This window comes from Argiope bruennichi, chromosome 11 (assembly GCF_947563725.1).
Source record: "Argiope bruennichi chromosome 11, qqArgBrue1.1, whole genome shotgun sequence".
Classification (NCBI taxonomy): Eukaryota; Metazoa; Arthropoda; class Arachnida; order Araneae; family Araneidae; genus Argiope; species Argiope bruennichi.
The window spans coordinates 39,954,295-39,981,479 of NC_079161.1; the positions used below are offsets into that span (position 1 = coordinate 39,954,295).

General features: G+C 26.8%; 1 protein-coding gene across 1 annotated transcript in view; it reads right to left on the reverse strand.

Annotated features, from left to right (window-relative positions):
• The window catches only part of LOC129957197 (homeobox protein caupolican-like), a 102,161-nt gene extending 88,442 nt beyond the window's left edge, over nucleotides 1-13,719 (reverse strand). Inside the window, exon 1 of the mRNA XM_056069399.1 lies at nucleotides 13,452-13,719. Within this exon, the coding sequence (XP_055925374.1) occupies nucleotides 13,452-13,499 (48 nt within the window). The 5' untranslated portion in view covers nucleotides 13,500-13,719. The remainder of the gene's footprint in view (nucleotides 1-13,451) is intronic.
• Nucleotides 13,720-27,185: the final 13,466 nt, after the last annotated feature.

The window sequence follows — 27,185 nt, forward strand, 5'->3', positions numbered from 1 at the left end:
TTCAGAACGACATGTTTCTCTAAAATGAATACTTGTATATTGCTATAGAAACAAATATATAGAGATATAGATAGATATATATAGATAGATTTCACCTTTTTCCTTCGCCTCTAATAACTGTTCTTCATCCTCGATGAAATTCAATTTAGACTATTAGATTAAATTATAAATGCGAAGAAAAAAAATCATCACTTATGTTTACAAGAAAAAATGTTATATGTAAAAACCATTTCAGCGCATAATTTCGTAAAGTTTTATTTGAAAAAATACAAATACTATTGTTTTTCCATTTTAAAATTAAATTTGTTAAATCAGTCAAAACATCCAAAATCAAAACAGTCGTCGAAATAGTACAAATATATTTGGAACAAAATATAGTTTGTACTAAATATGCCTATGACATCTGGATTTCAAACTTGTTTCAAATCCAGTACTGTAAGTAGACTAATGAAAAGCAAGAAATATAAAACAAGATTCTTTATATTATGTTAAGATGAACAAATAATGATGATTTATAAATTTACTTATCCATTGAAATCACAGCGCACGAATTTTTTTTTACTGAGTAAATATTTATATCGAAATCTATCAGCAATTTGATAAAAGCAGATTATTATCTGAGATATTCAGATTTTGTCTTTGCGTTAAGATGAACAAATAATAGTGATTTATAAGAGTTAATTGTCCGAATACATATTGAAAATTGCAGCTCTATCACTTTCTTCAATACGTAAATATGTGATATCGCAATCTTACATAATTTCTTGCCGATTTTTGAGCCTGGTGAAACGATAAATCTCTCTAAAAAAATCTTTCTAAACAATACTGAGATTCCGAAAAATACCGCTTTCTGTCGCTAAGCGTGCGAATTAATAAAATATATTGATAATATATTACAGTATGTAATAAAAGGAAGAAGGTACTTTTAAAAATGATATGGTATGATATGGATTTATGATATGGAGTATGTTATGATGTATGATATGGAATGTAGATATGGATGTATGATGATTTTTAATGTGTAGTCACAGTTAAGTAATCCGCATAAAGGGGGGGGAAATATTAGAAAAAGAAATACAAAACATTTATTTTGAAGTTAAAATTTTAATTTTAAAAGTAATTAAAATTTCATTAGTTGTTATATTTGTTTATTTTTTCTGCATTAAGAGAAAAATCTAATTATTATTTTTGCAATATGATAGTTAAATTATTCAAAATTAATTTTAAAAAAGGGTTAATTTGAGCTAACCCAAACGATCAATGTAGTATAGGGTACAGTCCCGCCACCACTACAATGAACAAGCTGCCATTGTTAGTTTGTGAATTGCTACACTTTAGTCCAAGAACAATATATTCTAGTTCAATTCAGCTAATTAGTGTAATTATTAAGAAAATATTATCATTTAAAGGCAAAAATACCATCTAATCTCATTATTACTCGAAACAAGAAGAAAATGAAATTGAAAAATTAAGTTGCAAATCATTCCTTAAGAAACATGAACGAAATGAAGCTACACAGCATTTTTGTGAAATAATATATTTTATTCGACAAGAAGAAAATGTACCGCACATTTGAGATACTTTTAATTTTTAATCACAAAATCATTAAATTTATAATAAAATAAAACACTATTGGTGAAATTCTAGAACTTTGTTAACGGCTTCAAAATACTGAAATCGATGTTGATTTAACTTCATTGATTAAGAAAGATTAGGAAAAGTTTGAATGAAAATAGAGAAAAACTGCCTAAAAACAACTGCAGAAAAAACATAGATTTGAAAAAAACTTCAAAAATTATTTATCATAAAGGGAAGCACGTTGTATCTTATGAAAAATGCCGGAAGCTTAAACTGTTAATACGTCACTTATAAATGGTATAATATTATTATCCAGTATGAAATTTTTTGTCTCGTTAGATCTGAAAACTTTGCTATTCATTCATATAATGAATTTGTTAACTATTTAAAATAATTTGTTAACTATTTAAACTTCGCTATTCATTCATATAATGAATTTGTTAACTATTTAAAATAATTTGTTAACTATTTAAACTTCGCTATTCATTCATATAATGAATTTGTTAACTATTTAAAATAATTTGTTAACTATTTAAACTTCGCTATTCATTCATATAATGAATTTGTTAACTATTTAAAATAATTTGTTAACTATTTAAACTTCGCTATTCATTCATATAATGAATTTGTTAACTATTTAAAATAATTTGTTAACTATTTAAACTTCGCTATTCATTCATATAATGAATTTGTTAACTATTTAAAATAATTTGTTAACTATTTAAACTTCGCTATTCATTCATATAATGAATTTGTTAACTATTTAAAATAATTTGTTAACTATTTAAACTTCGCTATTCATCATATAATGAATTTGTTAACTATTTAAAATAATTTGTTAACTATTTAAGCTTCGCTATTCATTCATATAATGAATTTGTTAACTATTTAAAATAATTTGTTAACTATTTAAACTTCGCTATTCATTCATATAATGAATTTGTTAACTATTTAAAATAATTTGTTAACTATTTAAACTTCGCTATTCATTCATATAATGAATTTGTTAACTATTTAAAATAATTTGTTAACTATTTAAACTTCGCTATTCATTCATATAATGAATTTGTTAACTATTTAAAATAATTTGTTAACTATTTAAACTTCGCTATTCATTCATATAATGAATTTGTTAACTATTTAAAATAATTTGTTAACTATTTAAATTTCGCTATTCATTCATATAATGAATTTGTTAACTATTTAAAATAATTTGTTAACTATTTAAACTTCGCTATTCATTCATATAATGAATTTGTTAACTATTTAAAATAATTTGTTAACTATTTAAACTTCGCTATTCATTCATATAATGAATTTGTTAACTATTTAAAATAATTCAGAATCTCTATGATGCAAATGATAAACGTTTCTCAAATTGATACTACAAATTAAAATTTTACTAAGACCTGCTCTACCCCACGACGATCCGTCTACCGGAAAGGATGTAAGACCTTGAAACTCTCTAAGTGCAGTGAAATTATTCGAAAAGTTCGTACAAGTATGCTAAGTGAATACAAGTGTTGATTCTAAGTTAAGTCCAATTCGAAATTTGTCAAGTCAGGCTATATTTGTTTCAGGTTAATCAAAATTGACTTACAAATTTTTTAAAAAAACTTTTTTCTAACTAAATACTTTTTTATATCGCCATTATATCAATTAAAAGGCCGATGAAACAGCATGACATAAAATGAATGCATAAAAATGTTTGTAATCAAAGATATTTCTTTTATTAGACATTCTTAAACTTCTTAATTCTTCAAAAAATTGTTTTCTCAATTTTACATTTGGATGGGGGGAAAAAATGTCCAAAACGAGTATAAGGAAGTATTTATATAAGAAAAAAGTTAAAAAAAATACATACTGTATATTTATTTAAAAATATATATTTTAATAATAGAAAAAAAATATTTCATTTATTGAGATTGCTGCATATAGTAAGATGACTTATATTAATTAAAACTATTCCCTATTCATCTTTCTTAATAATATGGAAAAATCTGAGAAATATATTAAGTCAGCATTTTCGCAATCACTAAATGAAACTAAATTTTAAGATAATTCAAAACCGTTAATAAATTCTAAATATATATTTTTACATATTTGCATTATTCTTTCACACTAGCTGATACACTTCGCATAATTATTCTATGTATTTAAATTTGTTCGAAAAAAGTTGTTGATCAGCATAAAAATATAGACAACGCTGATATTCAAAACTAGACGAAACACTATCTCTGCACATTTGTTTTCTCATATCTTACAGCGATTTAAACTTTTGTATCTATTAAAAAAAAAAAAAAATATTTCCGCCGTCTACCAAAGAAAAATTTGGTGCATGACAATATGGGTTGGCTATTATAAATGGGATTGTTTACAACACTTATAAACAATCTTCTGAAATAAATCTTAAACAGTATTTATTCTTAGAACATTTTATTTTGCTTTTTATTCTCTTAAATCGCTTTTTTTCTTAAAGAGTGTGATACTTGGTAGAGAAATATTACAAGAACGTTTCCCCCTCCCCTACCTTCAAGATTAAAAAAATGCATCAGCAAATTATTTTATTTATATGAAAAAAAGAGCTTAATGCTCTCTCTAAATTAATGTTGATTCATTTTTGATTTTACTGAATTTTGTGCATTTTCGGAACATTGAAATGGAATGTCAAATGATCAAAATTAAGCATTTTCATTCGCTTTTTGAAATTAATCTATAAGTTAGAAATCGCCAAAGATACTAAGAAGATTTGCTCTGTTACAAATAAGAAATGATGACTGTTTACTGCTGGTTTGTGGGTGCAAATAAATAAATAAATCTGAAAGACGTCAGAAGAATTAAAAAAATAGACGCGAAAATTGAAAATAAATTCGAAAAATATTTAGGAGTCATTATTCAACCGATTTTTTGGGCTAAATCTTTAAATACAAATTAGAAAATAGTGGTGATTCTTAAACTAATGCTTTATCTATTTCTATTTATATCATTATCTATGTACTTTGGATGTGGTTATGATTTTAAATGCAGGTGAAATTCCGGATTTTTAACTTAATGGATAAAAAAAATGCAGAATTACAATTTGCAAACTCGTTTTCTTATCCAAAATTCCATTTTAAAACACGTAAGTATTCAGATATTACATTAATTTAAAACTTTTGGATTACACCAAACTCAAAAAAGAGAGTTTATCTCAGAATATGAGAAATCCTTGCTTTCAATCTTATTGTAAAGATTTTACAATTAGATTATTGCACAGGGCAGCAACTCAGCAAAATATTTACCATTCCGTGATTCATTTTCTAACAACAAACAGTTAACATCTAACAATCCTAATATACCTTCTTCTGATTCAGATCGGATTATTTTTCACTTTTAGTCCACCGGAGATTATTTTCACATTTAGATGAGAAAAATGTAAACGCAGCAGTTTCCAGAACTTCTAAATATAATAATAATAATAATAATTTAACAATTAGTGTGTTAATGTAACTTAAATAAAAGGAAAAAAAACTTATTGAAATTATGAAATGAAATAAAGTAATCTTTAATAAGTTATAAGTAATATATCTTTTGCGTTGCCATGGAAATTGTTCGTCTTATTTATCTTGAATAACTCTTAGATTACAGTAACTTTCTGGATTTTCGATTTAAATAAGCCATCATACCTGTTATGTATAGCTTTGCACTTAGTTATAATTTCTTAAGACAATGGATCTTAGGAAATTTATTTTTTATTGCTATCAAGAAAAATGTGAGCTTAAAAATCGTCTGAAGTATTTGCAGTTTCTTACTTCTTAGATTTTGCATCGCCAGGAAAATATTACATGAGAATTGAATTGCGAATGTTCCTCTTTAAAGTCGCACCATTATATAATTCAAAATTTTATTTGAAAATGAAATCTGATTTCAGTTATTATTCTTATTAATTTGTATCGAACATTCTGGCAGAAGTTCGCTTTGTCAAAATAAGTTCAGACCAACAGAAAATATTCAAAATTCCATTTAAATTTTAAATTTTGAAATGAGTTGTGCCACATTTTGGAGCCATACATTTCGCCTTAGGTATAAAAACTTCGAATGCAAACATTTATTTTTTGAGGTAAATAGATTTTCATTCGGAATGGAAAATGGAAAAATATTGTTTTCATCAATAATTACCTAAGAAACTAACTTTTTAGTTTAAATTTTGATAGTTTGACATTTCATTTCAAGTAATAACCAACAATTTAAAAATTTCCTAAAAAGGATATAAAAAAGTTTGTTTTTTTATTTTAATGAAATACGTGAATTATTACATAATTTGTTCTCTCTATTTAAGTAATCAAATTAAGTTTTTGAACTTCATTAAGCATTTGGAGTTCTAAAATCATTCTTATTTTAAAAGAATATAAGAAAGTATGCGGTCAAACTATAAGCAATAGCTTGATTAATTGTCCTTGTGGTTTGATTAAAATTCAAAATTTAGTGAATCAAAAATATTAATTTCTCAAAATACTGGATACTGCGCTGCTCTTGAAAAATACTTAATTTTCACTTATTTTGATTCTCTAATTAACGATTTAAAAAATAAAACTGATGCATTTTTGTTCATTCGTAAGCAATTAAAAAATAAAAACAAAATTCATGTTTCTCTATTCTTTAATCAACGGTCAAAAAGTAAATTCAAAATGGTTTTATGTTTATATTGTTATATTAAAAGTAATTATTGTAGAATGAAAAATTCTAGAAATTTCTTTTCGTCTGCGTATTTGAAATTAAGTTTTAATTTAAGCATTTTATTTTAAAACAGCTCAATAAAATTTATTATTTAGACATTGCGGTAATTTTTTTTCTCCTTCTAAACTGATTATTCATTTTCTTCTTTATTTTCTAGATTTTTTTTTTCAGTTTCAGGTATGATTACAAAATAGTGTCTTTCCAAAATTACATCGCAGATATAACGTATAAGATTATTGCAAATTAATCAAACTTGTAAAATCCATTAGACAATTGAACTTTAAAATAACGTAGAAAAGTATCTTTAATGAAAAATATACGAATTTATATGTAACTATCCTAATTTTAATGTAAATTTCTTTAATTAGAGAATTAGAGAATAAAAATTTAAATAAGCATATACACATATCTTATAATTAGCTTTATAGATTCTTGGCGATTGTGGTTACTTACATCAATCTAATTCGCAAGCATCTATTTAAATTAATATAAAAAAATCCGTATGGATTTAAAATAATAATTTATGAGAAAAATAATAAGATATCAAAACTTTAATATAATTTAAATCATGATCGTATGAAATGAGTTCAAGTAACCATTAGTAAATTTTGAAAAATTCTTTAAAATTAAAAAAAAAAAATCTTTCGGAAAAAGTTTTTTTTTAAAAAGATGAGTTTCCTGAAAGTCATTATCCTACAATTAAAGTTTAAACGCTTTTCGAAGCTCTATAAATTCCGAAAAAATAGTTCAAGTGTATCATTTTGCAGATCAAAATGGTACACTAATGAACAATATATTGCATTTTACCTAATTGCTCATAAAATTAAATATATATGTTATCAATATAGACAATATAAATTGAACAAAACTTTAAGATTTCAGTAGGGAGAGTTTCAAAATATATTCGCCAACATATACAAGTAGTTATAAAGTTTTGTTGCTTTATAAAAAACTTTTTTGGAATTAGAATTAAATGTGTTTGCCTTAATTAATAAATTTATTTCATCATCTTTGCTAACTAATGCTACTAATAATTCAAAAATCCGAATTTTACAAACAGTTACAGGGAATTTTATTAGATGAAATTAATTTTTTTATTCCTTTATAAATATTTTACATTAATTGATAAATTTATTTAATCATCTTAGCTAATTAAAGCTACTAATAATTCGAAAATCAGAAGTTCGTGAAAAATTGCAAGAATTTTATTAGATGAAATTAATTTTCTTTTAAAAGTTCCATTATAGGTATTGAGCATCTTATTTGTTACTAGAAACTAATTCGGTATTTTTTTTTTTTTTAAGAATGTTTTATTCACGAAGAAAGAATTATTTTACGATCCATTCACGTTGTACAAAACTCACATTCGACAGAGTGATTCTTTTGAAACTTTTCTTTCTTTCTAGGTGTAGGCAAGTAAAAAAAAAAAGTAGATAATTGTTAGATCAAAAGAGTCGTGCTACGCACTTATTCCTAAAATGTTTCCCTTTACTATTTTAAGAATTTTTACAAAAAAAGTTCCAAACTTTTCCCAATAGTAATCCCTACCCAGACGACGAAATGATTCCATTTTCAGTCGAATATATTTTTCACAACCTCAAAAACGAAAAAGGAAACAAGAAGTTTATTAAATAATAAAAAAGATTTTATTTGAGATAATCTTTTCGTAAAATTTCTGTGAAATATTTTAAACGATGTCAAACTCTTCACACTTTCCATTTTCTTACCTAATTTCAGCTGAAGCTACGATTTTAAATATAAGCCAGTGTTCTATAAAATTCTCCAAAAATCCGTTCTTTATTAATGCTTATCAATTTGATTAATTCCTCATTAATTTAATCAAAATAAAGAAATAAAGCATAACACGAAGTAGTTTTTAGTAGTATTTACTAATATAAGAGCACGAGAGTAATAATAGTCTGCGATTAAAATTTTAATAGAGTTCTTTTTTTCTTCTAAGAATAGTTTTTAGTAGTATGTATTAATAATATAAGAGAACGAACGTAATAATAGTCTGCAATTAAAATTATAATAGAGTTCTTTTTTTCTTCTAAGAATAGTTTTTAGTAGTATGTATTAATAATATAAGAGCACGAGAGTAATAATAGTCTGCAATTAAAATTTTAATAGAGTTCTTTTTTTCTTCTCGGAATATTTTTCATAATATTATCTGCTGAATTTTTAAAGCTTCAGACATCAAACTGAATTTCCTAATTTTTATTGCATTTGATAAATGTCAAGTAAATTAAAGCAGTAATGTATTTTAGCTATATTTGATTAAAGAGCATTCGTTCAAATTATTTGAAATTGCAGGACAAATAAAATAGTCGTCTTGTTTAAGTAAGCAAACGAAAATCAAGATTAATTTTTTTAAAATAGGTTTCCTTCTAGAATATTAAGGTTTTCTTCATTTACTAAATTCCAACAATTTTTAGACAAATTTATATCATTGCACTTCATTAACAATATGAAAATTTAACTGTGATAGTTGAATAATTCCATCCATTCTGTGTATAAGTAGAAAGTTTATAAATCGAAAAAATTAATTTAAAATTTAATTAGCTTTGTGATTTTTTGATTCGCGGCAATGAATGAATGAAAAGTTAATAAATAAAAATAAATCAATTTTAAATTTAGCTCTATAATTCCATTTATACGCTATAATGAATAATTGGAAAGTTTTTGAGAAAATCAATTTAAAACTTAAATAGGTTTATAATTCCATTCGTACACTATAATAAATAAGTAGAAAGTTTATAAAAAATCAATTAAAAATTTAATTAATTTTGTAATTCTATTCATATACTGTAATAAATAAGTAGAAAGTTATAAAAATCTATTTAAAATTTAATTATTTTTGTAATTTCATTCATTATAAAAATGAACTTAAAACTTAAATAGATTTAAAATTCTATTCATGCGCTTTAATAAATTATAAAGTTTATAAAAAATCAATTTAAAATTTAAATAGTTTGGAATTTTATCCATACGCTATAATGAATAAGTTGAAAGTTTATAAATAAATCAATTAAAAATTTAATTAATTTTGTAATTCTATTCATATACTGTAATAAATAAGTAGAAAGTTTTTAAAAATCAATTTAAAACTTAATTAGTTTGTAATTCCGTTCATATTCTGCGGTGTATGAGCAAAAAGCATATCAATTAAAAGGATCGATATTTATTGCAACTTCAATGGATATAAAACGGATGTTTAACCATGTTCCAATCTTGATTCAAAAAGTTTTAACTATGCATAGTACCAAGGTTGATAAATTTCTATAGTCATTCGATACAATTCTGTTTTAAAAGAAAAAGTACTCACATATCCTTATTATTTAGAGCAATATAAATATTATTATTACACAGAATTTTAATTAAAAAAATAATAAATGTTTCAATAGAAAGTACAAAATATGCTGTATAAAAAAATACCAAGGCAGCATTTTTATTCAAATTATTATTAATTAACTATCTCAATAAAATTTCAAAATCTTTAGCTTCAAAATAAATTTTTTTTTAAAATTTAAAGGAGATTCGAAATATCATCTTATTATATTGTTTTAAACTTGATTCTGTTGTAATTTTATTCGTCTGGCTTAATTGCATCAGCCGTTGCATTTAACGCATTGCAATTTTTACATCGCGCAATTTAGAGAAAGAATGTCAGTTTCTTAATATCACCATATTAATATACAGGAATTTGCTATCTGGTTATTAAAGCAATAACACATATTCGTGCACATTTTGTTAACAAAATTCAAGATACGTGAGATCAAGATATGGGTTTTTTTTTAAGAACATCACAGTTAATATTATAAGGTGTTTCCAAATGTATTTCGCTGTAGGCATATTTTATATTCCTAGGAAAGAGCTTGATAGTATTTAGTCGTAGAATAAAACTGAAAAAAAAAATATTATGGCTATTAATTTTGCAGTGGAAGTCAGAGCAACTCTGTAAAACTAATCGTCATATTTCAATATTGGAGCATCTGAATTTTTTCTGAAGAATAAGTTACAGAACAAAAAAGGTATTTAAATCTTAATTTAATCCAAATTATTAAATGAAGATAAATATTATTTAAATAATAGTTTTATCAAATTTCTAGGGGAAAGACTGTAATGCAATGATTAAATTTCTTTGAAATGAACAATCGATGTAAATTTAAAAAAAGATTATTCGTAAGTTAAAATGTTAATATTAATATCTTTATAAAAAATTATAAAATAATTTAATAGCGATTTCTTTAAGTCAAATTTTTTACTGTACATCATTTATTAATGACTTCAGAATTTATCACACTGCATGTAATAATTAAAAACGGGTAAAAATTGATCAATCAATTCTTCTATAAGCCTCTTTATGCGTAGTATAAATTACTAATTTACCATCATCAGCAAACAATATAAAATTACATATGAAGATTACATAATAGTGACAACTAATACTATATTAATAAATTGATCTAAAATTCCACTTTTCATTCGAATAAAAAGTGAAAATTATTTTGGAGCCTAGATTTGAGGTTACTTTGAAAATATGGATTGACATTACTGCAATATTGGTACTTTCTACATTCCTAAACGTAACTTAATCATAAAAAATTTTCAAAATTTCAGGGAGACATCTCATGCGATCGCTTTGAATATCTTTAGTGGTTAACATTAAAAAAATATATAAAAAAGGGACACATATCAGATACAACAACATTGATGATTTAACTGAAGGGGGGGAAATGACATTTCTCTTAAATCTCTACCTACATGGAAAACTGCAATCTCATGCAACTGCAAAATCATATGCAATCTCAAGATTCATTAATCTTCGATAAAAAAAAAAAAAAAAAAAAAAAAAAAAAATCCGATGTAACTCAGTAAACTAGCATTGTGAATTCTGAATTCAAACTGATGCACAAGATTATACCTATTGCAGTATCAGTACAGTGGATATAAGAGTTCTAAAACGCGAATTTTACTTCACTAATGGAACTCACTTTTTCTACATATTTTTAATACATGTCAGACAAATACAAAATGGCCATAAGTATTGTTACTTGTCCTGTTTGGCATCCTTTTATCTAAAGATGTTCCAAATAGGTAAAACAATTTTATAGTCACCCTATATTTCTAAAATGAAGCACCAAAGAAATATATTTTTAAATGAAATTTGAATTTGATTTTGAATTTTCTGAATAAAATATATGGAATAAATGTAAAAAAATGTAACAAAGTTAAGATCCCTATAATGTGAGTATACCATATCCATTAAGGGGACGGTGGATTCTTTTATGCATTTTTGCGAATTATTCACTTAGAGTTATGAAATTTTTTTATGCATACCTATTAAAATATAAATGTATTTTATGCATACGTATCAAATTTTTTTAAAAAAAAGTTTTTTAAACGGAATATTATTTTTTTAAAAATTAAAGAATGTATAGTTTTTTAAAGTTTAAAAAAATCTAGGCAACTTAATTTTTAATTTTTTTTTCTTTATTACTCAAAATAAATTTATTTAGAATAAAACTGTGCATGATTTTGTAATTTTAATTAAATGCTAAATTTTTAGAGATATTTTTATCTACACTTATAGAATTTTTATAAGAATTTTATGTTCTTCGGAAATCATAAAAACTCGAAATATAAAATATTCCCTATTTTATTTAATATTTAACCGAAATCTTTATTATTAATATAATTCCTACAAAAATTAAGACACCTGGAACATTTTAAAGATATTTAAATCTAATTAATTAAAATCTAAAGAATTAAAATGTCCTTTTTTCTCTCTCTCTAAGACTTTTTGAAATATCCATTTTATTGAACAATATATCTTATGACATATTTTAGTTGAATATAAATATATATTTTGGTGAGGAAACGATAAAAATATAATTTCATGTTTCAATTCATTTTGCTTGTTTCAAAGTCCACTGTCCCCTTAGCATTCTTGATGTCTTTTATAGATATATTTGGAATTATGAACTCGTATTTGATAAAAATTTTAAAATAGTAAACATGACCAATGTGAAACAACAAATTTTATTACACTCATGCCATTAGATTATTGACCACCTCCCCTTAAATTGATTAAGACCGACAGATGATTTATAGGGAACAAACCTCTACTCCTAATATTTGAGGTTAAAAAAGATATTTCTTCAAGTATTTCTATTTCTTAAAGAAATTTATATGATCGATTCAAAACAAAATTAATTTAACCCTTCCTTGCATGATAATTGAAATTTCCATCATAACATTAAGTGAACAAAAAATAATACTCAAAACAGGTGTATTGTAAATTGATTGTTGCTGACAACTTTTTTCACGGCTATTGCGTAATAAGGAACGCAGCTGTCAAAAAAAAATTTAAAAAAATCAGATTTTACAATTATTATAGTGGGTTTGAATTTGTCATTCCGCTGTTTGTTGTGGTTCGAAGAATCGTGCTATTTCTTGAATATTTTTTATAACTAATCTGAGATTTTTTGGCTAATAAAAACGATAATGAGTGGAAAAGAAAGTTTGTTTTTTGTGTTTCTGTTATTTTCTGTGCAATTTATATTTTATACTCCAAATATTCTTTCTAAATTCATATGACAGAAATTTACATCCCTATGCAGTTGTTTCACTTCTAATGTATGGCGAAAATGTTTTTTACTATATGTTTATTTCATGTTACTTTTGTAGAGAAATTTAGCAGAGAGGGGCATTGAAGATTGGCCAGAAGTAGGAGGGTGACTCCGGTGCAAATATTCTAAGTGCAAATGGTATATATTCTATAATCTAATGCAGTAAATGTGGAATTAATTTGTGTCTAAAAAAGAATAATAATTGTTTTTTAATTATCACCAGGAATAAAAATAATACAAAGATATATTATTTTTTTTGTATTTATTTTGTACTGAGCTTAACATGCAAATTTGCATGATGATAGATATTTCCATCATACTGTTTTTTTAATTATTATTATATATTTATAATATAATTTTTTAAAACATTTTTCCTTTAATCTAGAGCAGGAATTTTAGCATCTTGATTTCACAGACAAAAAAAGAAAAAAATCATGAGAAGAAGGGTTGATAAGAAAACTAAATGAAATAAAAATATCACTTATAATATTCGGTAATGTAGTAATTACAAGTTGTTTTACTTACAGGCGACGACGCGGCATATGTAGAGTATCCAAACTGCGTGTACGACATGTTCAATCAATTCGTCAACAAGACCCCGTCGTACACGTACGTTCGCCGACCAATCCAACCACCTTCCTTACATATTCACCATCGCCAAGTTGAATCACAAATCAACTCTTGTTCACATGCCGATATCAACAACACACTAAACCAACAAAACCTCAAGTGTCGAATTACTGTTTTCGCTTGGAAAAAGGCCTCAAACCAATCGTTGTCCTGGTGTCTTCGGTCCCCGAATTCTTACTGGAACGTCACCGTGGACGACCCCGCGCGCAGTACGGGAATTGGGTGACGGGGGTGTCACCCAAACCTTCCCATTGGTCGGAGAGGTTGCAGCCCTCGGGGAATTTGACTCCTCCCTTCACATTGCTGCTGACAACGGCGACGCACGTCGGTGGCGGAGGGGTGGCGGGAGAGGGATATTCGTCGCTAGAAATCGAGAAGGGTGGAATGGAATAAGTGGACGGAGGAAAATCGTCTGCCGTTTTGGTATTCCGATGGGACGGTGGGATCGCGCCAGGGTAGGTGGAAAACGAAACAAGATACTTTTTCTATGCAGGTGAAAAGCAAACGATAAACAACTGCTCTTTGTTTTCATTATACTGAAAGATTATTTTCTTATAATTTTATAGATAACTTTAATTCATATATTTGTTGTTTATGTTGATTCCTTAAGAGTAAATATACTTACATTTTTTAATACATAGTTGAAATGTGAAAATTATTTGAAAAGTATTTGATGTTTTTTTTTTTTATTCGCTCAGAAAATAAATTAAGATTTATAAGCAAAAATAAGATAAATTAAAACAAAGTTTTATATTAACCCTTTACAGGGACATTTTTTTTCTAGTCATATTATGTTAAAATATTTTTAGGTTTGAAATTAGAATAAGAAAAGAGATTCGTTTAGCTTATTAGATAAACTTAATTTGATTCATTAATTAATTTGATTAATTAATAATTAAATAACAAATCAAGACACATCATTTTGTCTGAGTTAAAGAACTGAAGCCTCTAAGTTTAGTAAGTTTCTGACTTACTAAAAAAATGTGTCAGAACTTATGCCAACCTACATAATTTCATACAAAGATTGATAAATTTGGTGGGAAGCATACTTCTCACGGCCCTAGAAAGAGTTAAACAAATGAATCTGATTTAACTGTTTTTAAAATTCTGATTTTGAAAGTAATGTCGATGAAATATTATAAACATATAAGAACAAAGAATAACAAATAATATGCAATGTTTAATTTTTTTACGTAATGTGCATAAAAAAATAAAATGATTCAGTGGATTAATTTTAGAGTCAGACCCCAGATAAAATCTTTACAACATTTGAAATCACTATTGTTTCATGGCATCTTTACGAAATAACACCAACGTCTTTTAAAGTAATATAAACAAACAAACAAAACTAGGTTTATAATTATAAAGAAAAAAAATTTCCGAAATGGTTTATATTTGTACGTTAAAAATTTTATAGTTATGTTTTTTTACCATAACACTTTTTAAAAAAATTACAGTTTTACAAATTTTACAGTTAATAAAATTGAAAAAATCTAAAATGCTTTATATTTGTACACATAAAATTTAAATTTTTTTGCACCGTTTAATACATATTTAGGATTTTTTACTGGTAATCTTTGAAACTTCATGAAATATTGATTAAATTATCTATTGAAATAACTTTTTTCAATTGTTGAATATTTTATTTTTTAATTTTTAACTTTTTATAGTAAAAAATTTAACTTTCAGTATTTTATTCCTCTTATTATATTCTAAGACTCACATCAGTTTGTATTGAGAATTATTTATTTTTTGAATACTCACTTTAGAATAATTCAAAAGTAACATCTTTCGCCTTTTTTTTTTTTTTTTTTTTTTTTTTTTTTAAGTTTTGTCTTGCAAAGCAAAATTTTTATTTTTATTGCCACTTTATTTTATTTTGATTTTTAACTAAACAGAATGACATATTAACGAGCGGCAAGCATTATCATATCATGTTTATGATATGGTTACATCTCATGGAATGTTTTTTTAAAAAAATTTCATAATTATTCTAATATACTATTATGTTTATAATGCAGGACAATACAGACATACTTTGAAAATTTTAAAATCAAGCGCTTTTAAATAACTGATTAAAACATAGTGATAATAACAACATTTTTACAACAATAGCGTCTCTTGAATTTCTATATTTGCAAAATTCTTTGTTCTTGAATTTTTGTTATAAAATTCGGAACAATAAAATATAATTCTCATTATAAGATATTTCGTAATTTTTGTTTAATGTGCAAAGATTAATTATAATTTATTGCAATGGATAAATAGTAGAACACCAAGAGATATTCTGAAAAAAGTATCTCGCATTTTTTTTAAGGCATACTGAAAGAAAAAAAGTAGGACTTTAAAATTTTTGTTTTAAAAAATCCATATCCATTTTGATTATCATTTCATTTGATATTTAATTTAAATGAAAATTTAATTAACCTTATTAACATTAAACTCACCATGGAGTTATTGACCTGTTCAGAGTTCTGTGTAAGCAATCTAATATAATTGTAACACTTTAATTATTTTATGCCCCTATGGATTGAAGAGGAAATCACAGGAGATCAGAGGAGAAAAAAATGCACTACAAATGTACTTACTTAAGAGGTTTTACAATATGCACTCTTTTTTTCTCGCATATTTGTAATTTTTTTCTCGCATAATTGTAAGTGCCATTATAACATAAAGTATTTCCAACGGTAATTTTCTGCACAGCTTTGTTCCAAAATGGGGGAAGGAGGCAGGAAAAATAGCGACCTTAAAAGAATGCTTTACTTTAGTGATATGCATGGTTGTATGGTTGCAGAATAGCACGACCGTAAGCAAAAATAACGTATTTGGCAAAAATCGTTATTTCTTATGATAGAACACCTTATGCTATCTATCCTAGTGTAAAGAAGAGTTCGCTGCGGCTATATATGCATATAGGCATGTTCCACTTCCTTTTTTAAACCGTCTATCCTGTCCTGAAGGATAAATGTGAAACCAAACATTGCACATTTATCTTTTAGGACTATATCATTAATCTTTCAAAGTGCAAAAGTTAGCGACATATACAATTAAATTAAATAAAAATTAATTGAAAGCTTGCTATTTTTAAGCAGCGATTTCAGAGCATATTATTTTACTAGAAACATACCATCTTAAAATTCAAAGTTTTACTTTTTCAGTCATACCAAACTCGCTGCAGAGCAATTATTTTTCCAATTCTCATTAATTCTTTCCAAATTTAACGCAGGCGATTTTGAAATACGGTAAGACTCTAACATATTCTACTATTATTTTTGAAAATTCTGTTTTCGTAATTTTTATTTATTTATTTTTGAGGAGTTATTTATCGGTCTCTGAAAGAAACTAATGCACTCTTCATTTTCAAGCGATTACAGTGCTCGAGCATTTATAAAGATAATTTTTTGCATTAAAAATATTGCACATGGAAATATTTAAATTCTGGACAATGCTGAGTATGTCATATATATATATATATATATATATATATATATATATATATATATATATATATATATATATATATATATATATATATATATATATATATATATATATATATATATATATATATATATATATATATATATATATATGATTCTATCTGTTCCATGAATTCCTTTTAACCCTTTCTAGGACCAAAGGAAGTATGCTTCCCACCAAATTTATCAATCTTTGAATGAAGTTATGTAGGTTGGCATAAGTTCTGACAAATTTTTTTAGGAAGACAGAAACTTAGATGCTTCAGTTTGTTATCTCACACAAAATGATGTGCCTTGCTTTGTTACTTAATTATTAATTAACCAAATTAATTAATGAATCAAATTAAATTTATCTAATAAGCTAAACGAATCCCTTTTCTTATTCTAATTTTAAGCCTAAAAATATTTTAACATAATATAACTCTAAAAAAATGGCCCCTTAAAGGGTTAAATAGTGAACCGTAGTTACTAAAAATTTATATATGCCTTAATAAATCTATTTCAAGGTAAATGTATTATTTTTAACATCCAAAAATAATAATTTTAATAATTTCTTACGACATGAACATTTTCATAATCTTAGGCCAATTAATCTTGAGAAACCTGCGCACTGATTGGCGTATTTTATTTGAAACGATCGATGGAAAATCTAAAATTATCCTTTTTTTATTCAATAGTGATATTCAAATTTTCATAAATCAGTCAGTTTAAGTGATTGATTTAGTTGATTAGAAATTAACTCTTTTTATTTAAAATATTCGTGTTTGAAGAACATTTTGTTATTCGTGATTTCTACAGCAGAAGCTTTATGTAAAATCAAAAATTCGTTATTTATTAGAGTATTTATTGAATCAAGTTACATAAAATATAATCATTTTCCATTTAGACCATTTTAGCAGATCTGTGTCTTACTGAAGGTTTACAAATTAGCTGTGTGGTCCTGATTTGAATGGATATCCTTTTCATATTAAACAAAACTTGCCTTAAAATAAAACTGATTTATTGGATTAATAATATCGAGAGTGTAAAAGATCATAAAATAATTTTTCTTGAATTTATTTTTTAGAAAAAATAATATTTCAAATTTGTTTCATTTCCAACAGACACGTGCCGAAAATTATATTTTTGCAGATTTCATTTCCAAAAATATTTAATTTATTTTTAGTTGGAGCTTTAATCAATGTGATGGCAACACTTTGAAAAAAGCTAATTTTTTCCCATGAATGCGAAACGTGCTCGTGCAGCTTAAATTTTATTTTTATTTTGTACGAAAAATATTGTTAAAAAATATAGTTAAAATATTTATTTAAAAATTCATTAAAAATAGAAATTTAATTTTAAGGTTAAAACATTGGTATTATTTAAAAGATAAATTTTTGATCTTTAACTTCATGTAAAAATCTTTTTTGTGCGGTAATATTTTTGGAAGTTATAGCAGAAACACGCCAAAATTTCGCTTATTTTTTAAATAAATAAAATTCGAATTAAAAATTCGTAAAAATAACCCCCAGGTGCACATTCCCGACCTCCAAGGTATACACGTGCCAAATTTGGTAGCTGTAGGTTGAATGGTCTGGCCTGTAGAGTGCCAACACACACACACACATTGAGCTTTATTATAAGTATAGATATAGATAATCATTAGCTCATTAATTTTTTTCTGTTACGTGGTAGAATCCAAGGGGAAAAAATTATATTTAGACTTTTTTTTTTTTTTTTTTTTTTGTTTAATGATGCTTTGTTTGCTTACTCATTTCACGTAAAAATGAAATACATTTTTTTTTTTCTATAATATAGAAATTGAATTCAAAAGTTTGAAAACCGTGAGCGAATAACTACATCTGTTTGGACTTCTATCGACTAAAGATTTAATTGAATTATATTGAAATTCAAATGAATGTACCTGAAGTTGAAAATTTTAATTCAATTTTCAATATATAGCAAATGAGCTGCCTTTGGCGATAAATTTGTTTATCTAGACTAGCATGGAAAGCCTTGTTTAAATTTCACTTTAATATTTGACACGACGGAAAAACACGAATTTAATTAAATCAATCCGCGCGAAGTACTGTTGGTGCAAATTAAAAATTGTATATACTTTCAATACTTTCAAACAAAAGTGGAAGTGAAAATTCTATTTCGAAATTAATGCCCAAAGGCTTTTTTTTTTTCTGTCTTATTTGACAAAAGCCAGCGATCGAATGCTTTAATGGAAGAGTTCGAATTTCATCAAAACATTAGAAACATTCTTACAGATTATGAATGAAATTAATTAAAAAAATATCAATAATGAAGAAAAAGTTGTATAAGAAAATAAAATAGATATCATTAAAAAGATTGGTTTTTGATTTTTGAGATACTACAAAAATCATTTCACGGTTTTGGAAGATGTATCATCAATTTACATAGGTAAATTGTTGCGAGTATCCACTTTCAACAGTTAGTCTATTTTCACGCTCGATTAAAAGTTCTGTTGGACGATTATTTCTTGATTTCTTGTACATCCTTTTTTCCTCAGACTGAATGGAGTTTTTGGTGACATGGCAAACCCTCTTCGAGCATTTCTAATAATTTTCCCCAGAGCATTTTAAATTTTTAATTAGCGAATCGCTGAATACTGTGCAGCTATAAAAACGTCCAATGAGTAATCTGAAACATTCATGTAAGGATTCCTTTACATTTGATTGTTACAATTGACTGATTTCTGAGCCCTGTACGTTCGCATTTTTTATATAGAGATAATTTAAATCTACTGTTATTAATCTTTATTTTTATAAAATAAATTTATTTACTTCTAAATTGTTTTTAATTTGCTTTGTTGTAAATTTTATTTATATGATAGAATATTTATCATTATATAATGAGTAAATCAACTGGACTTACGGTTTGGCTCAAATAAAAGCCACCGTTTAAATACATTTAAAATAGCGACATATGTATTTGTATTTTTTTCTGAGTATTTCAGAGCTAAGTTTAAGTAATATATACTAAAGCAACTATCTGTATTTCTTGCATCTATAACAAGAGAATAAAATTATTTGTTACTCGCTTTTATGATGATAAATTATTTTCTTTTTTAATTATTAATTATTCTCTTTTATGATGATAAATTATTTTCTTTTTTAATTATTTATTATTCTCTTTTATGATGATAAATTAATTTCTTTTATAATTATTGGCTATTTTGTTTCTAGTATTTAATATAAAGAGTTGAATTATTATCATATGAGAACATGATGTTGTTTTTGTTAGGTGGTTTTGAAGCTCGAAATCACGTAGGCAATGAATATTGAGGCTCGAAATCGCGTGGGCAATGAATAAAGCATAAATGGCAATTTCCATCATCATCTTTTAATCGCATATATTTTTTTACTTGCTTTTACCAGTATTGCATTATTATTATGTATGCTACTTTGAAAGCAGATGCATTTTTTAAAAGGTTGATCTGCTTTTACCAGTATTGCTTTATTATTACGTATGCTTCTTTGACAGTAGATGCGTTTTTAAAAGGTTGATGTAGTACTATGACATCATAGCTGTTATTTCATCTCAAAATCAGTCGATATATATATATATATATATATATATATATATATATATATATATATAGAGAGAGAGAGAGAGAGAGAGATGAATAGAGAAGTCTCGTGATTGTTTCAAACCGGTTTAAACTGGCTAATGACTTAAATTAATTAAGACAAATAATGACTTAAAAAATAATAGTGTTCTCACATGATAACTTGAAATTTGCAATCGTAGATTTCATTTTAATTTTATTATTTTTCTTATTTTTATAATTATTTTTTATTTTTTCTTCTATAACTATAAATAATTTTTAAGTCATGAAATTAATTTATAATTATAAAATTAATCATAATGAATAATGATTGAATTTGAATTTATTTCAAAAGGAACTGAAAATTAAATTTGATATAGGTGTATACATTTCTGCAATCTATTTTCAAGTATTTTGATGAATCTTTTTTATTGTAAGATTCAAATAATTTTTAGACAACTATAAATGATGGCAAATGATTGTTTTAACGATTTTAGTATTGAGGTAATTCCATAAGAATACTAGGTACGATTTTTTTACTTTTTCGTATAAAAAATTTATTTAAAAAGAGAAATTGTTGTAATCGTCGAAATATTTGAATTCGGGATACGGACGTATTTCCTCCAAAAACTTGAACTCGGACATATCTTCACGTTTCACATCACCCTGAAAACAGACATTTTTGGAATTATATCTTTCTGTCTGTCTGTGAATATGATAGCTCAAAAACACTCTGAGCTGAACGGATGATATTTGGTATATGTCTTTATATAAAAGTGAATTTGAATTTTGAAGGAAATCCTTTTAGAAAATGTCTGGCTGTCCTAATACAAATTAACAAAATTACTTGAAGATGAAAAGAACTAGATCGATAAGATTTAATATATAAATTTATTATCTAAAATGTAGGTTTATTTCAAATTTGGAGCCAATACTAAATTTATACTTTCACAAGCTAGTAAGCAGCCCAAAAGTGCTGTTTACTTTGAAATTTCGTATGTAATATTTGAAATTTGGTATGTAAATTTAAGGGTATAATTATAGTTTTATATTAAAATTTGCTTTCAATTTGTTGAAAAGAGAAATCAAAATACACATTCGATTTTATGATATTTGCGTATAAACTGCATCTTAACAATTAATCACTAAGAAAATAAATGTCAAATATTGCGAGCAAATTGATTTTTTTTCTTAACTATTGTTCGCCAGTGGAATGCGATTAATAATACACTAATAAATTCATTAGAAAATATACGAAAAAGTTCTGGATAAACCACTGTCACTGTTTAATACAATTTATATGGATATTAATTAATAATACCACTTTATAATAAGTAACATGTCTATATCGCTTTCAACTCGTCAACAAGTACTAAGACAATGATTGAGTTGTTATACAGGATGTAACGTATGGTCTTTGTATTGCCTTTATTTTTGCATGTGTTGTAGGCATGTAAACTTTCATCTTAAATTTTCTTTTCAAATGAAGAAAGCATTCATGCAATGGCATTTTTAAAAAGAAGAAACACATACACTTTTTACTAAATCTAATTCCCCCCTCCCCCTTAATCCTTCTTCCAATAGTTATATATAGTTAAAGCTTACACGTATTTTAACAAATATACCAGGAAAATTTAGACTTCTGTTGGGCAAAGAGATATTTCATTTTAAAAACTGAAATGTTACAATTAATGAGAATTTGAATGCTTCGATTGATTGATGCAAATTGAATACGCCGAATTAAGTAGAATCTACATTCTAATGACCAACCGAGTGGAATGATCTCCCCAAATGTCCAGTGTTCGAATTTTCATTTAAAAGTTCCGCTGATGAAATTTGGAGCTTCTTAATATAGGAAGGGGGAAAGTAACTAGTTTTTCATAAATTATGGTTAGCTTAGTTTAGTTATATTAACATCCCGTTGTGAAGCAACACTAGAGCTATTTTGGGACGGACTTCCTAATTTTGAATCATGGTCAGATGATGCGGACGGCACTTGAGCTGGCACCCCCCTTTCCACACTACACCACACCAATGGGAGGACTTTTGGTCCTGACGGATTTAACGTGTAACAGACTACCTTACACGACGGTTCTTCGGTGGAATCGGGTCTCAAACCTGCAACCCTACGGCTTACGAGCCGAGACCTTACCACCAGGCCGCCGCGGCCCGCCCTTAATTGTGGAGTAATGAGGAGCAATAGTTACGAAATATCGATCTCCTGCATGAATCTAGATTGCGATCCTTGACGGTGCTTTTTTGTAATTATCATTAATCACTGGCCGCAATTCATGCACAAATACTAGAAAACCGAATATATATTTTGATTTCAACATATTCCGATATATTGAAATAAAAATTTGACATAGAACTACCTATCAGTCACAAGATACAAAATTTCATTTACTTAAGTCTTTACGTTTTGGAGTTAGTCATGTTTACATGCTTGTGAAAATATAGATTGACAGATGGTTAATCCTTCGACAGATTTGAGCCCAAATTCGATATTGGTATACATTTTAAATGGTAAACTTGTGTACCAAATTTTATTTACATTTTTTTTTTTTTTTTTTTACAATTTGTAGTTCTCATTTTTATTTGCACTTGGACAATCGGACAGACTGATCTCCTCTAAATGGGTTTTCTTAAAAACTTGTAGAATCCTCAAATTTGGAGTAAAAAACCATATGCAATTTCAGTTATATTAACAGACGGTAAGACGGACAGACAAAATGCTAAAAATGTGCTTTTTAGGAATTCTGAAAAGTGGATATTCATCAAAATCTCGAGATGGAATTTTTGAAGATTAAAATATTTTCCCTTTGTATGCTAAACATGCAAAAAAAAAAAAAAAAAGTTCAGAAAAAACCAGATAAAGGACAGTGAAATATAAACAATCTGCAAGACTATCATTAGACATATAAATATTGGAATAGTATCGCAGCCACACGCACACATATTTTGTTAGTTCAAATTTTGAAATAAAATATTTATCAAATTTTAACCTACAGAAAGTCAAATCTTTTCAGTTATTTTTGTTAAAATGAACCCAAATTTTAACGGAATATCGAAAAAAAAAAAAAAAATACCGAACAGAAATCGTATAAAATTTCGTAAGTTTTCATAAAAACAAAAATAATAATAATTCATAATTTTTTTGAACTTTCAAAAATACTATAACATGAATGCTTAACTCGTTTGAAAAGTTTTTACAAGTAGGAAATATGTCGGCGACTAACGGTTCAGTTTTAGTTTAGTTATATTAACGTCCCGTTGTAAAGCAACACTAGGGCTATTTTGGGACGGACCTCGTCATTTTGGACCGCAGTCTGATGACGAGGACGGTGGAATCGGGTCGTGAACCTGAAACTTTCCGGCTCAAGAGCCGAGACCTTACCACCACCTAGCCGACTAATGGTTCAGAAAATAAGAGTCTAGGAAGTATTACACGCTGTAAAATGTATACTCTACGAAAAGGATTGTGTTAGGTTTAAACCGGATGCTATATTGACCTTTTACGATTTCCTAATTTGGTTATTTCAAATTTAATTATTTTCAGATCTCTTTTTCCTCTACTGCATTTTGTCAAGGTCTGACACTTCTGTGACCACGAGATTTATTTTCTAAAGTGGAATGTTTTATTTATAGTGATCTTGTATTTTGACCACAAACACAGAAAATATCATTATAAACTTTAGTGATTTAGTTTTTAGAGCACTGAATTTTGAATTCATTTAAAAGCTTTCCCTGCATCAGGTATTGTAGTCTTTAAAAAAAATTTGAAGCCAAAATTTTCATGAATCTCCACGTTTTAGATCTCCCTGTATATGAAGAACGCATTTTCAATTGGTCAATTGGTCAGTTTGCTCGTCTGTGACCAAAATAATTCAAAACCACTTTAAGCTAGAAAGATGGAATTGATATACGGTCTTTACACAAAATTTGTTGATTTCTGGCTGTCCGGCGATCCGATTATAAATTCACATAACTACGAAACGAAAAGAGCTAGATCGATAAAATTTGGGATACAGATTTAAAATAAAAAAAGGCAGATCTATGTCGAATTTTGAATAAAGTCTATTTAGAGGAAATATCTCTGTCCAGCGGTTGGAATATTAATTCATTTGATAACTACAAAACGAAGAGAGCTAGACAGACAAAATTTGGTATACAGATTTAAAATCAAAGATGGAGATTTGCGTCAAATTCTGAACTAAATCTGTCTAAGAGTTCACTTACTGTTTGTCGGTACTTTCACAAGCATATAAACATAATAATTCAAAAAAGCAATGATTTAAATAGATGAAATTTTTTGACCATAATTGCAGCTTTGTGTCAAATTTTTGTTTCAATCGATTGATAAAAATGCATCTAAAACACAAATTCGATTTTTGAGTACTATTAACCGTGTTCTAAGGATTCATCTCCAGATTTAATTTACTGAAGTTTGATTAATTTAAATACAGTTAATCAATATATTTGATTAACTATATAATTCTCTTCGATAAGCCTATAATTTATGTATAATCGTATTCACGAGGACTCATTAAACAATATCTTTGCTAATTAATTTATTAACTAACCAGTCTCAGATATAGCAGTTTTCATAATTATCCCGATATGATCCCAATTACCTCAGAGGCTAGGGTAAATTAAAGCACTTTTTTCGGTTTCTGATCACTGTAATGAGCTGATTTGAATATATTGGAAAAAGCACTTAACAATTAATAAGGATTTGTAGTTTAATTTAGTTATAAAAAAATAAATCTCACTTTAAGTAGAAGGTTCAACTTCCTATTCAACTCAATTTTCTTTGATATTGAGACTACCTGAAATTTTACTTAAGTAATAAGATCTGGTAGAAATTTTTTTATCCGACTTTCGGAAATCACGAACTATTATTAGCTACCAAATAATATCTGATTTAATCAATGATTTAATTATTTGAGTCTATCACATTCAATTGACTACTGTTTTTGGTTTGGTTTGGTTTTAGTTATATTAACGTCCCGTTTGAAGCAACACTAAGGCTATTTTGGACGGACCTAGGGCTATTTTGGGACGGATTGCCAGGTCAGGTGTCCTCCGTCCCAAAATGACGAGGACGACACCTGACCTGGCACCCCCCTCTCCACATCACACCACGCCAGCGGGAGGACGTTTGGTCATGACGGATTTAAAGTGCAACAGACCCCCTTACACGACGGTTCTTCGGTGGAATCGGGTCATGAACCTGAAACCCTCCGGTTCCGAAACCGAGACCTTACCACCAGGCCACCGAAACCCCAATTCACTACTGTTCATTGGCCCCGCTGATTTATAAACAATGATTCTTCATATATCAAATTTTTAACACAATTGATCAAAATATACATATTTGGTTAAAAAAAATCATCCATATTAGTTTCGAGATAAGTTACTTCCTCCATCTCTACAATCTCTATTGGAAAGAATCAAATTCATCATTTGCAGATTCCTCCATCAACTTTACAATTTTTTTCCTTTCCTCGATATTAGTATCTTCGCTTTCTTCCATACTCTATGTCAAATGGCTTTAACATTCCGTTAGTCATACCTTAATTGTCAGGTACACATTTACTTTTTTTTTATTCTTAATAACTCGATGGTGCTATGTCTGGGAGAAAATTTATTTTTCTATCTCCTTAATTCGTTTTGGAAAAAATTTAATGTGCTTATATATCTATATTATTCTATTACTGAGCTATATTATTTACTATTGTTAACAATATATACTGGTGTATTTGACGGATACAGCGCGATCACATTTGTTTGAAAAACACACATGATTAACGGAGTGTTAAATAATTATTAATAACCTACTTTCATAGTAAAAAGTAATATATATGTAACGGTTAAATCTTTTAAAATTTCAATGGTTATCACTGAACATTATTGATGAACAGAGCTGTTAAATTTTATAACACTTTCTCTCATATAATAAATAATTCGAAATGCATGGAAAAGGGAAGTTTTTATTACTATCAAAACCTGTTCCTAATTGCTTCCACTATGAAGATTTTTAGGATAATTAAAAATACTGCCCTATTTTTCAGGAGAAAAGCTAAAAATGGAAATTGTGTCTTACTCATAGCCGTTATATCCTACAAATCTAAGGAATGTTATATAACATTGTAACTTACCTTGCAAAAAAGCGATGCTGGGAATGAATAATAACGCTTCGAAAAGTTTGGATTTCACTGTTTGTTTTTTAATACGGATATAACTAAAGTAAAAAACTTTATAAAAGAACACTGTTAAAAGCGGGCAAGAGTTATCTGTTTTCCTCTAGAATACCTTAAAGAAAGGATATGTTTCCCAGCTTGTTATTCTTCCCTGGTGCGTCCTTTCATGATAGTTTCCCAATGACCCTCTGCTCCAAGATACGCATTTTGATCTTACTAATATAGTTTATCAAAACTTTAAAATGATTATTTTTAAATGAATCTGTAGCCGGCGTCCTGGCATAGGGGTAGCGCGTCTTCCTCGTGATTTGGGCGTCCTGGGTTCGAATCCGTGGTTGTCCTTCATCTGTGTTCTATCTGAGAGGTGTGTGAATGTTCGCCCCCTGTACAA